The sequence below is a fragment of the Lissotriton helveticus genome, chromosome 7, assembly GCF_964261635.1.
Source record: "Lissotriton helveticus chromosome 7, aLisHel1.1, whole genome shotgun sequence".
Lineage (NCBI taxonomy): Eukaryota > Metazoa > Chordata > Amphibia > Caudata > Salamandridae > Lissotriton > Lissotriton helveticus.
In genome coordinates this window covers 1,595,752,936-1,595,765,514 of record NC_136068.1, presented here as the reverse complement: position 1 = coordinate 1,595,765,514, position 12,579 = coordinate 1,595,752,936, and the positions used below count along the sequence as shown (strand labels likewise).

At 45.9% G+C, this 12,579-nt stretch overlaps 1 protein-coding gene across 1 annotated transcript in view; it reads right to left on the bottom strand.

The window, feature by feature from the left end:
• Window positions 1-12,579, bottom strand: part of LOC144770563 (bifunctional polynucleotide phosphatase/kinase-like) — a 278,083-nt gene that overhangs the window by 152,844 nt on the left and 112,660 nt on the right. Inside the window, exons 3-6 of the mRNA XM_078655180.1 lie at window positions 3,715-3,761; window positions 2,095-2,631; window positions 696-775; window positions 89-146 (exon numbers count right to left, since the gene is read on the bottom strand). Coding sequence (XP_078511306.1) covers window positions 89-146; window positions 696-775; window positions 2,095-2,631; window positions 3,715-3,761 — 722 coding nt within the window. The remainder of the gene's footprint in view (window positions 1-88; window positions 147-695; window positions 776-2,094; window positions 2,632-3,714; window positions 3,762-12,579) is intronic.

Here is a 12,579-nt window from a genome sequence, read left to right as displayed (position 1 = left end):
AGCAACAGGAAAAAAAGGTTAACATCAGCTTAAAGGGCTAACAAGAGTGTGTTGAGGGAGGAGGGGGGCATAAGAGGCTAGAAATTACCTTGTAGCCTTCGCTTAACAGCTGCTTTAATTTTTTGGGAATTTCTGGGTATAAAATTCTGTAGACAAAGACAGGCATATTAGTGTAAAACATCATGTAGTTATATTTCTAAGACCAATATGCTACCCTAACAATGGAAAGTTCTAAATGTGTGAATGCAGCACTCCCTGCTCTTCCAGTACTAAGGCCCAAACATAGCTCTGTTAGTGTGTTTCAATCCAAGCCTGCAGCACCCTCGGCACTGCAAGCACAGGGTGGTGGGACACAAATCATCCACTGTACATCAATTCTGATCTGCAGCAGTGCCTGTTCTTCCAACACTGTGTCACATGCACAGTTTACAATATGAACCTGTGGCGCCTATGCTGTTCTATACAGAGAACTCAATCCTGACCTGCAGCAGGCTCGGTTATAAAAGCACCGAAACACATACACAGATCCACCAATGTACCTCAATATGGACTTTGAGCACCCTTAGCTATTCTAATACTGAAAGCTCTTGAAACAGCACCTCCAGCCCACTCTCCTTTTCTTGAGGATTACTACTATAAAAAGCTAGTGGCCAAGTGACACAAAGTGAACCTGTGTCTGCGAGGAACTCACTCACCTCCAGTCATCGGGGCCAACAGGAAAGACCTTTCCGGACTTTGTGGTGATGATCGTACCGTCGATGTCAAAGCCGGCGATCTGGAAGATAGGCAAGGTTCTGAGCAGGGTCTCAAGAAGCCCTATGATGGCCACGGGCCAAAGATGGCCAGCAGGAGAGAGTCTCAAATAAAAACATCTACAATTAGATAGGCCTGTCACATTTATTTCTAAAATACTGAATACTGAAGGAGCTTATAAAATGCACAGATACCTAAAGAGGCTTTGTGATGCTACAGGTTGAGCATTCCATGTGGACCCCCAGAGAGAGATAATAAAATAAATGGCTCTTTAGAGCTCTCCTGAAGTTTTTTTTTTTATAAACTTATTTGAGATCGAGAGGTAGTGTATCCACCAATGTGTGTCCCAATACTCTATGTGAGCTCCCCACAGCTCAATATCAGCAGTGGAAGCAGTCTTTGTTTGCCGTCATCTTGAAGGCCACAGTGGTGTACTGTGGGTTCTCAGCAACATCCCCTCCGATGGAGGCCTGGGTTCAACAGGAGCCTTTGTCTGGAAATGGCACTGAATACAGTCCATGAAGAGAAGCACACCTAAATGCTTCTGCGCAATTAGGGGCAAAAGGATATAGCAGATAACAGAGCGAAAGCAAATACGGAGCCTGCCCACAATGCATAAGAAAGGTCGAAGAAGAGCTCTTTATATTTCCAGGCTTGGAGGGTGTTGTATGAGAAAAGGAATGTCTACTCATAGGGCTCAATTTTAACAATCAATCTTTTTTTTGTAAGTACTTCATGTGAGATAAATACAAATAATATGTTTCAGGAGAGCAAAGAGGACCTACTTTAACTGAGGAACAGTGCAGGGTGGAACCGATTTTAAGAGGAATGGTTTGAAAAAGAGCAGACATTCCCTGACAAAAACAGAAGTAAACAAGAAAGAAAAGAATACTGAAAATGTACAAAGCCAATAGGTGACAACTCCATTCACATCTGTCTTCCCAGGAGTTGAGCCATACGGCTCGTAGTGATAGATATTATGACAATGTTGAGGCACTATGCAATGGCATGCACAAGGAGGTTCCATGGATAACGCTGAGCTCTAATATTATACAACTAGAGAAACATAGGTTATTCTACAATAGGTGCATCAGTGCACTGAACAATATGATGAGAGGGGGTGTACTGAAAAATCTCATAAGGGGGGCGAAACTACTGTCTGCAACAGGTCTGCATTTTGTGCTGCACAATATTTCATACAGGAAGAGAAGTGTGGAAGACTAACTGCAATAGGTGTAGGTGTCAGTTCTCCACAGAGCACATTATGCAAGAGAGGGCACAGAAGGATTGTGTGTCATAGATGTATTCGTGTGTATGAGAGCGCTGGATAACATCTCGTACCTTGGAGCTGGCCTGCACCCCTTTCTTGTTGAAGACCAGCAGCTTGCCATGTTCCTCCCAGGAGTCTCTGGGGCAGGCATCTCCTCTCTGGACCTCTGAAGAACCAGCCTTCGGAGCGGCTGTGCTGTTTGCCTGATGGGCATGGGCCGCGGTCTCTTGGAGTTGCTTCAGCTTGCGATTGGCCTCCTCTTCGGAGTCTGAGCCTGATCCCTGTTCCTTGGGGCTCTCCCCCTTGGGCCTTTTGCTGCTGGGCTCTGCCTGTGCCTCCCTGTTGCTGGAGCTCCTCTTCATGTTTTCAGGGCGATGTGCACTAAAGAAGTCCTTGACGGTTCGCTTTGGTATTGTGTCTCTGGGCCTGGCTGAGACATCAGTCTTGGTGTCAGAAGCTGAAGGGGGTCGAGTGGGCTTGGAGCCAGTGAAGCGAATAGTATGGGGATAGAGACCGTTCACCAAGCATAAGGTCTCCCCTTCCTTCATCGTAGTGCTGTCCCCCTTCTTCAGCTCCAACTCCTCTACGGATGTGGGGTTAACCCCAAGCTGCAAAGACGCAAAATGCTTTTAGGCTACCTATTGGATGAATTACACCATTTGAGAGTTCCTACAATTCCCCTCCCACAAAATTATTAGATGAAATGGTGCAAAACATCCACTCTACCGCCCACCCATGCTGCACCAGATTTACCACTAAGCACCAGCACAGTTAAGTCCGTGCCAACTGGCCATCCCACCAAATATTAAAGCACAGCAATATGTCAAAGCCACATAGGCTCTCATAGAGAGCAGACAGTGACATTTTGCCAGCATGGAACATCAATCTACCAGTGGCTTAAGGGCGAGTCCCTCACTCTAGCAGAAGCGAAGGCCTCAGCCTACTGGCAGCCACAAGTGAAGGGCCTCAACCTGTAAGGGGGCAATGGGTAAGGTCCTCGGCCTACAGGCGGTCAAAGGGTGAGGGCCACAGCCTATAATTGGCAAAGGGTAGGCGCCTCAGCCTAAAGATGGCCAAAGGGTGTGCGGCTCAACCTATACGTGGGCAAACGATAAGGGCCTCATCCTACAGGCATCAAATGCACGAGGGCGGCAGCCTAAAGTTGGCCCAGTGGTGAGGTGAGATCTCGGGCTGTAGTAGGCCAAAGGGTGAAGGCCTCAGGCTACAGATAGCTAAAATGTGAGGACCTCATCCTGAAGGCGACCAAAGTGTGAGGGCCTCCACCTATAAGTGGCAATTGTGAAGGCTCCAGGCTGTAGGCAACCATGGGTAAGGGACTCGGCCTACATCTGCTGGGTAGACAGAGGGGGTGGTTGATTATCTCGGCCAAGAGGAAGTACAGGGTTGAAACTTGGAGAAAGCCAGGGGGTTGCAAGTTACATATGGCCAAATGACATTTGGGGAAGTCCGACATGTAGGCCAATGTTGGGTGGGGGTCCTGGTGTAGATGTGGGAAAAGATTGGATGTCTCAGCCTACAATCATCTAAAGGTGAGAGGAGGACCAGCCTACAGTCAGCCAGAAAAGGTTGACAGAGGTAGCTGCCAGCTCGTGGTCAAAAGGGGGTGTTCTTGACAGGTGTCTCGATCTAAACTCAGGCAAAGGGGAAATGGGACAATGTCTCAGCCTCACCTGCGTGATGCGCACAGTCTGACGCTGCCAGTCAGCCAAAAGCTCCACTGCAATGACAGAAACAGGACAACAGCACATTAGTACAGCAGACAACACCGTTTAACTAAACACAGCTGATAAAGAAACGAAAATCACTTATTACTGACTGCAGACCACACCGTTCATTCACCCACATCTCATGATAACAGCCGGAGACAACCCTCACTCACAGCTTAGTTAGTTATTGCCCCCAATGCTTCCATATCACTGTGCCACCACATCAAAGTTCAGCAAGCAGGAGGTGATGGTAGTGGGGCACACCAATGAAACCATCCAAAGCAGCTCACGTCAACGTGTAATACCACACCCCACAAACTTCAATCAGACAGAGAGCAACCTACTGTAATACACCAAAGTGAACAAACTACAGTTCTTCTTTTATCGTACCGCACCCAACATTGTGAACAAGGTAGGAATCGCACACCACGGTCAAGTCAAGTCAGAGAATCTTATATAGCGCACATATCACCAGTAGGTCTCATGTCTCACTGTAGCACACCTAACTAAGTTCAGATCAGCATTTTGACATGGAACAACATGGTTAAAGGGCTGCAGCATAGCTTAGTGTTACTATGTCTCATGAGGTTTTTCTAGCAACAGCTCATCTACCGTTCTGGGCGCGGTCAGCATCACAAATTGATGTGACACTCAAATACTAGTGAACTCCTTGTAGTAGTCAAGCTCTTACATGGTATTTATGTCATGGTGTCAGGCATGTGACCGATGACCCACATGGTACCACTCTTATTGTTTTATATGTAACTGCAGGGTTTGTCTAGCACCCCAGTGGAACTCCCTTCCAGCAGCAAGCAAGGCTTATTCATAGGGTGCTCTGCCATTGGTGGCTACTGGACGGTAGCTTAGCATTGATGTCCCAGGGCCATCAGTTCTGGTGCAGTCCACGGCTACCAATTGCCCTCCTATGCGTGCTTGACTCCACAGGTCAGTGGACTGAGATAAAGCAATATAACACACACTAAACTTCGTTTCCAGTCAGAGCTATCACTTCTCAGCACTAGCGTAGCAAGTGTGTCATGGGCCCTAGTGCAAGGAGGGACAAGCCCCCCTGACTGCTCTTTGAACGTTGGAATACAGCAATAATCAGAGTTCAGTAAGACCCTCAAGACTCTGGTGCCACTGCGCCTGCTGCACCAATGGAAGCTACCCTCTTGCTTTTCAGAATAACATTTTCTATTTACTGGTGGGCTACGGCAGCAACTATTATGAACTGCACAAGATACGACTGCCATCAGTTTTTACACACCAGTTTTTAGAACACAGTACTTTTATGCTCTCCGCGAGCTTTAGGAGAGCCTGTATTAACGGTTTGTTTATATTTGCATATGTTGGGGGTAATTTAGAACATATAATGGCTCACCATAAAGTAAAGTCTTCACCCACCAACTACAACTTATGTACCACTGTCACTCTAAGAAAGCATTCAAGTGGCACCCCAGGTTACAATCAAAAACGTAAACTCTTAACTTTAAAAATCTCTCCATTTAATAAACCACAAAAAGAATATATATTTGTAATATGATGCATATATTTTAAGGGAACTATTTCTGGAGTCCAAAGATTTTAACATCGGAAGTGACCACTTGCACAATATCCACTGTCATTTATGACTGATACATAATTGGGAGCTACACCAATCAGTAGCAGAAAGAAAATATCAACAGCAGTAACTGAATAGCAGTCGAAGTAGGCTATTTAATTATGCCATTGGCAACCAATGTTTTTAATTTATTTTTGGGCTCAACCATGAAATCGCCTGTTGAAGTCAGCTGTTTAATAAAAGCCAATTAACGTATTTCCTAATCTGGGTGTTTCAATCCCCTATAAAAGATATCATTAGCCCACCCCAGGGGTGAAATCTCGCCTCCAAAAGCATATTTACTGCTATCCCTAGCAATCTGAATGGCAAACTGCGTCAAATTCAAAACCATTGACCACGTTTTAGGACATCCCCGTTCCTCATCCCTACTTCTCATCCCCATTTCTCATTCATCAACACTACTTCTCAACCATCATCACTGCTTCTCATCCCTACTTCACATCTATCATTCCTACTGCTTATCCATAATACCTACTTTTCATTCATCATCCCTACTTCTTATCCCTGCTCCTCAATCATCCCATCTTAACATCCCTGCTTTTCAGTCCTTCTTCTCATTCATCATCCCTACTTCTCATCCTTCTTTTTACTTGTCACTAATAATCCCCACTTCTCACCTCTACTTCTCATCCATCATGAGATGGGAAGTAGTCATGAGAAGTGAGAAATCAAGGTTATCCTAAAATGATGCTATACATCTGGATCTTACAGCAAAAAGGTCCCATCACCCTGCTCTCAGATCTCTAAACTGGTATTTCTAGAAACAAGATCCTTCTTAAAACACTGTGCATTTTAAATAAATCCATTCATAGTCAAGCACCAGGCCACCTAATTGAGCTTTTTCAGTACTACCATCCTCCAGGAATCTTGGAAACCTCCTTTGCCAACCTCCTGGCTGCTCATCCCTAAGCTTCTAAGATTTGTGGGCAGATATCTCCATGTTCAGTGTACCTTCTTATTGAACTCATTTCCTCAACCACTGAGATCGTAAAACGACTTCACTAAACATGATGACAAAAGACTCCAGCTCCACACCTCATACGCCTGGCCGATGCAGGTGTGGACCGACTTTCCGCTGCTTGATTCACTGTAAAGCATCTACATTGAGATGCCCAAGTCTTGCAAAGGATTGTTCATACTTGATCCCGACTGTTTTTTCATCATCGTGAGACACATTCGGCTCTCACCGCAGGATTTAATTGCCAGTGTTGATTCTGCCACACCTACACTTTACCCTGTTGCGTTATTCAAATGTCTCATTCCCTTCACCCGACATCTGAGGCAACAATTTGACATTTGAATGCTTTACAAAAATCTATAAATAAATAATTTTGAAAGGTTCAAAGTCCTGGAACTGTTCTTGCAGAAAAGCAGTCCAAAAATCCCTTAATCCTAAAACCCCTTTGATATGCTAGACCAGGAGTCACACTCAAGTCCAAAGCATAGTATTTAAGACACAATGAACGCCTTTAGAGCATCCAATTCAGGTAGGGCTACAAGGGGTTCAGAAGTCGGCGACAAGAGAAGCATAGTTGAAGACAGAGGCTATTTGATAGCCCGCCTTATGACACAAATCTGAACGTTTTTTCAAAGGACAAATACTGGTGAAGGTTAGTTCACATGAATGCATTTCTAAAGTTTATATGCCCATATCTTCAAAACAAGCTGTCTGCTGTCAAGATTTCAGTTTGCGGGGCACCAAACGGCTTGTAGGCACCCACCACTAGACCACAAGGTTATACCAGGTGGAACAGAGAAACAGAATGAAGCATCAGAAGCCAACATAACGTAATATATGAACATGTCCAGAAAGTAGGGTGATGACCCAATTCCACCGGTTCTGGAACCAGGCCAAAGAGGTGCAGCCAATAGCCCACAATGCTAAATCTGGGGTCAACAGAAAAATCCTCAGTTGGCAAACACCATGCTCATCTAAGGTGGGGGGGGAGGGGTGGGGGGGTACACTGCAGATGCACTTTCATACCACTAGAACCTTGGTAGACTGTCTATCAAGAAGGTCCATGGCACACCTTCAGTGGGCTTGCAGTCACCCAACATATGTCAACAAACTGCAGCTTGCATATTACTGTACTACCGCCAAGCACATTACAACAAATGTGGCTCACATATTACTGTATTTCACATTACATTTCAACACCTTTTTTACAATTCAGAGGTCCCTGGCAAAGAGCTCTGAGGCACATTATGCAAAACTCAAACTTTGCTCTGCTCCTTTACTCGAGTCCATTTTAAAAGACTTCACTCATAATTCTATTTCACCATGCATTTTCTGTTCTAACGCTACGTCTCCTGTGTCACAGCATGAGCACTGCTAAGCTCTATCTGGCGGATATCAAAGCCCGACCTTGCCATGTGCAGATCAAATGGCATATGTGAGCCCCAAAACATGCAAGCATGCTGGTGCTTATACGCCTGCTCTCTGGCTCTGCTATGATCTTACAAACAGCACCCAGGAGTGAGACTTGAATACTCTGAGAATATTTCCGTCTACCTCCTTGCACTACACTTTGCAGAAGCCTTTAGCAAACTATATATCCAAATAAGCTGCCAGCGCTGTCCATCTGTGGGAGCAAGAGGCGTGATCTTGCACAGCAGCTCCTATATATCAAGTTGTGTTACGTGTATTTGTATTGTACCCAACTCACCCAGGATTACATCCAGGCGCTGAAGTAGAAGCTATACGGCCTGGGAGAAGAGCCAGCTCTTCAGTTTCTTGCAGAATTCTAAAACTGAGGTGGAGACTTTGATGTGTGTGTAGGGGCAGGTCGTTCCAGGCTTTAGGAGCGAAGTAGCCAAGTAGCAGGCACAACTGCTGGATCGTGTTCTGCTTATGCAGGGGACGTGGGCAAGTAAGAGTCTGGCGGAGTAGAGGAGTCTGATAGGTTTGTGGAGGTTTATTCAGTTGTTTGGGTGCATGGGGCCAAGGTTCTGTATGTGTGCGTGAGAAGTTTGAAGAGAGCTTGTGTGTGAATTGGGAACAAGTGGCGCTCTTTGAGGTGTGGGGTGATGTTAGTGAGAGGTGGGAGGCGGGGGGTGAGCCTGGTCTATGAGTTTGGCATAGTCTGGAGTCTTCTGGTCAGTTGAGTGTAGATTTCAACATAGAGTGTATTGCCATAGTCCAGCTTGCTGGTGATGAGGCTTGGGTGACAGTTCTCCAAGTGTTTGCGGGGAGCCATCTGAAGATCTAGAGTGTCTAGAAGCAGGAGACAGAGACACCATTCACTTGGTTGGTCATGGTGAGTTGGTTGTAGATTACGATTATGGGGTTCTTTGTGTGGGTTGCTGGGAGGGGTGAGGGTCAGGGCGGACTGGGAACCAAAACCAGCCCTGGCAAAAGTGCTCGGCTGCCCCCGGGGTGGTTGGGGGTGCAACCGAGCTGTTTGGCAGGGAAGGTTTAGCCAATTTTGTTACAGCGGCTGATACTGCCGCTATGCTGCAAAAACGGACTTGTAACAAATCAGGCCCCCAGAGGCCAGGCCCAAAACCGCCCCCCACCATGGCGGTCCACCGGGGAAATGCCCGGTGGCCGCTACGGCCAGTCCAGCCCTGGTGAGGGTGCAAGTTTGGTGGAACACCAGGTAGAGTCTAAGAGAAAAGTGGCTTTGCCGAAGATTATTACTTCCATCTTTTCTGTGTTGAGCTTGATGCACCTGGATTTCATCCATCTGACAACTTCGGGCATGCAGGCAGAGAAATTGGTCTGGGGGTTTGGCATCTTGCTGTAGAGGGAGAGTATGAGCTGGTGTCATCAGCTTATGACACGATATTGAATCCATGGGCTTGGATGATGCTTGAGAGGGGTGTCCTGTAGAAGATGAGGAGAGTGGGGCTGAGTGACTATTCTTGTGGAACTCTGCAGAGAAGGTTGACAGAGTCCGAGGTGAAGAGGAGGTTGACGGCGTCCGAGGTGAAGAGGCCAGGATGACTGACTGGGTGCAACCAGTCAGGAAGCAGCAAATCCAGCGAAGTGCGGGACCTTGGATGCCAGCTTCGTTGGATCCTTATTGGTGTTGGAGACTGTAGAAAGATCGAGAGAAATGACCACCTCAATTAAACAGGGATCCGACACAAGTCTATAAAGTACTGCTGATGCAAAAGCTGGTTCATAACACACACTGGATGGTCAGTTAATGGGGCTATTTAAGTGGGGGAGAGGTCAGGATCTACACTATACACAGTTCAGAGGAGATTCTAGTTAGCAAATCAACTTGTTTCAAGTCAATGCAGAGGGCTTGGTGTTGAACTGAAGGAGGCACCTACAGCAAGATCCCCATGGGGTACCGAAATTCAGGGGCCCACGTCTCACCGCCAGCCAACTGTGCATAAGCTGTTTGGTTGGTAGAGGAACCTATGAAAGTGGAGACACTCACTGGGCCATGAACTTTGCCACTCAAGACATGGAAGCAGGACTGATGGTGAGGGGACAACCACAGTTTAAATAAAATGAAATGAACTTCTGAATGAAAAGGACTAGCGAGATCGCTCAAGTGCTTCCATAATAAGCGTAACTGGTGGAGTCAACGAGGCATCACTCCACATTTGGGCCACAGAGGAAAACCTCTTTGTCCCTCTTAGAATGCTCCTGTGTTCCTAGTTGGTAATAGATCCCTTCTTCACATATGGCAGTACAGCTCCTGCCTCTCCAAGTTGTAGTAGAAGGTTTCTAAAGAGTGCAAGGGTCTGGTCCAAATGCTTCCAGGTAGACAGCGGATGTAATGCCCTGGTGAGATGTCTTCCTGGACCAGTGCATAGCTTCCTAGATTCCCAGCCGAAGTATGGCTACTGGCTTAAAAAAGGAATGCATAAAACGGTGTTTCAGGGTACTGGAAAAAAGCCAGGGTCAACCAAAAGTTGAGATTTCTTAGAGTTTTTCAGCACTGCCAATCAGACCAGAGTGTACCACCCTGTGTTTTTACAGAGGAGCGGAATGCAAGGAAGCAACTGCTATAAGCTAGTCAAGCGTTTGGTGCATTCCATGCATACACCGGAACAATCTCACAGTGAACCGATCCCTGTCTCCAGTATTCCCCTCCTGTGAATACATATGCTTAGACATCACTAGCAATAGCAAACCAGTTTGCTCTCTGCACACTATCTATCATCCCCCAGGTGATTACCTCACCTTCATAGAACATCTCATGGACATTGTTTCTACTAATGCCGGACAACAAAATACCCAAATATTTCTCGGAGACCTCAATCTCCACTGGAATGACCCTAATGATTCAGCGGTCAATAGCCTCAAAACCTTCCTCTCGGACCTCGACCTCACCCAAATCTGTACCAGCTCCACACATGATAAAAGTATCAATCCTTGACTTAGTCATCTCTACGGCAGATTCCATCCAGCTAGACTCGATCCTTCCATGTGATTGGTCCGACCGTCATGTCATCACCTTCTTCATCAATGAAACAGTGAAACTTAATTTTGCGCAACCCACGAGTTCTAAAATATGGAAAAGGGACCTGAAAAACATTGATGCTGACAATCACAACCGCCAGCTTCAACATCCTTCTTCCCCCAGTAGGGCTATCAGATGTTCAAGATCTCACCAATCACTACATCAACTCCATGAACATGGTATTAGACGAGGTCGCCCCCCTACAATTGAAGAGAGTCTAGTCTCCACAAAAGATTCAAAACCCTGGTACTATGGAGGCCTCAAAGAGGACAGACAATTCTTAAGACTAATGGAAAGTAGATGGAGATCTCCACCATCCACCAACCACCTCAAGCTGCTATGGCTGAAGAGAAACTCATACTACAGAAAGATCAGACGATCTAAAGCAGACTTTTTTCAGTCATCAATTAGACCAGGCCAAGAATCGCCCCCAAAAACTTTTCGAGCTAATCAAAACACAATCTAAGGATGAACCTCACCCCCCTTGCCCCCAAACTAAGACAGGCACACTACCCAACAGCGTAGAGTTTGCCTCCTTCTTCCCTCTGAAGACCGAAAATATAAAGTAGGACCATCTCAACGATTTATTCACACATAAGGACATACACATTGACTCTTCCTCATCCCTTCCAGGAGTCCCTCACCGGAGCTCTCCAAAGTTCGACCTAAAAAAGAATGCAGCTTGGTCATCCTTCAATACCTACAGTGAAGAAATTATATTCAAAATGCTCATGGCTTTGAAGCCTGCCAATCACTTCACGGACCCTCTTCCCGCTAACTGCATAAAAGACTTCACCTCATTGCTACTGCCTCTTTGGACCAAGATTATAAATACTTCTCTCCTTCAAGGAACCATCCTGTGTATCCTTAAATCAGGGCAGGTATACCCCATCCTAAAGAAGCCAACGGTTGACCCTGCTGACTTAAATAATTATCGCGCAATATCTAACATCCCTAACCTGGCCAAACTCTTAGAAAAATGTGTACACCTTCAGCTTGGGAGACACAGACCATTTCAACCTGCTCAACCAATACCAATACGGCTTCCGTGCAGGACACAGTACTGAATCAGTTATGACCCACATAATTGACGATGCACTACAAATCCTAGACCCAAACGAGGCCGGTTTACTTATCTTGCTCGACCTTTCCTCAGCCTTTGACACCGTCAAACACGACAACCTGCTAGGCCTTCTGGAACACAGAATGGGATTATCAGGATCCATTCTAAATTGGTTCACCTTGTTCCTCCAAAACAGAACGCAACGATACAAGGTTAATCATTCCCTGTCCAAACCCGTCCCAGTCACCTTAGGAGTCCCACAAGGATCATCCCTCTCTCCGACACTTTTCAATCTATTCATGAAACCACTCACCGAAATTCTCAATTCCTCTAATGTATAATATCATATGTACGCAGACAATACACGATTATCCCTAAAGATCGATTCACTAGAAGACCACAAATCTCTCAACACAACTCTAGAAAAAACTTAGACCTGGCTGACTGAAAACAATCTAAAACTAAACACCCTCAAAATCGAATTCCTCCTAATCGACCCCCTCCCAAGTACCCATAATTCGAGAATGGATCAAACACCTAACAGTACTCAACTGCCAACCTCTTCTCGATGATTCAGCGAAATCTCTGGGTGTAACTTTGGACAAAAATCTAAATATGCAGAAAAACACATCAGCACCGCAACAAAAGAAGCAAACTTTCAGATGAACACATTGCGAAAACTAAAACCTTTCCTGCCTGAAAAGGACTTCAAACTGGCGGTA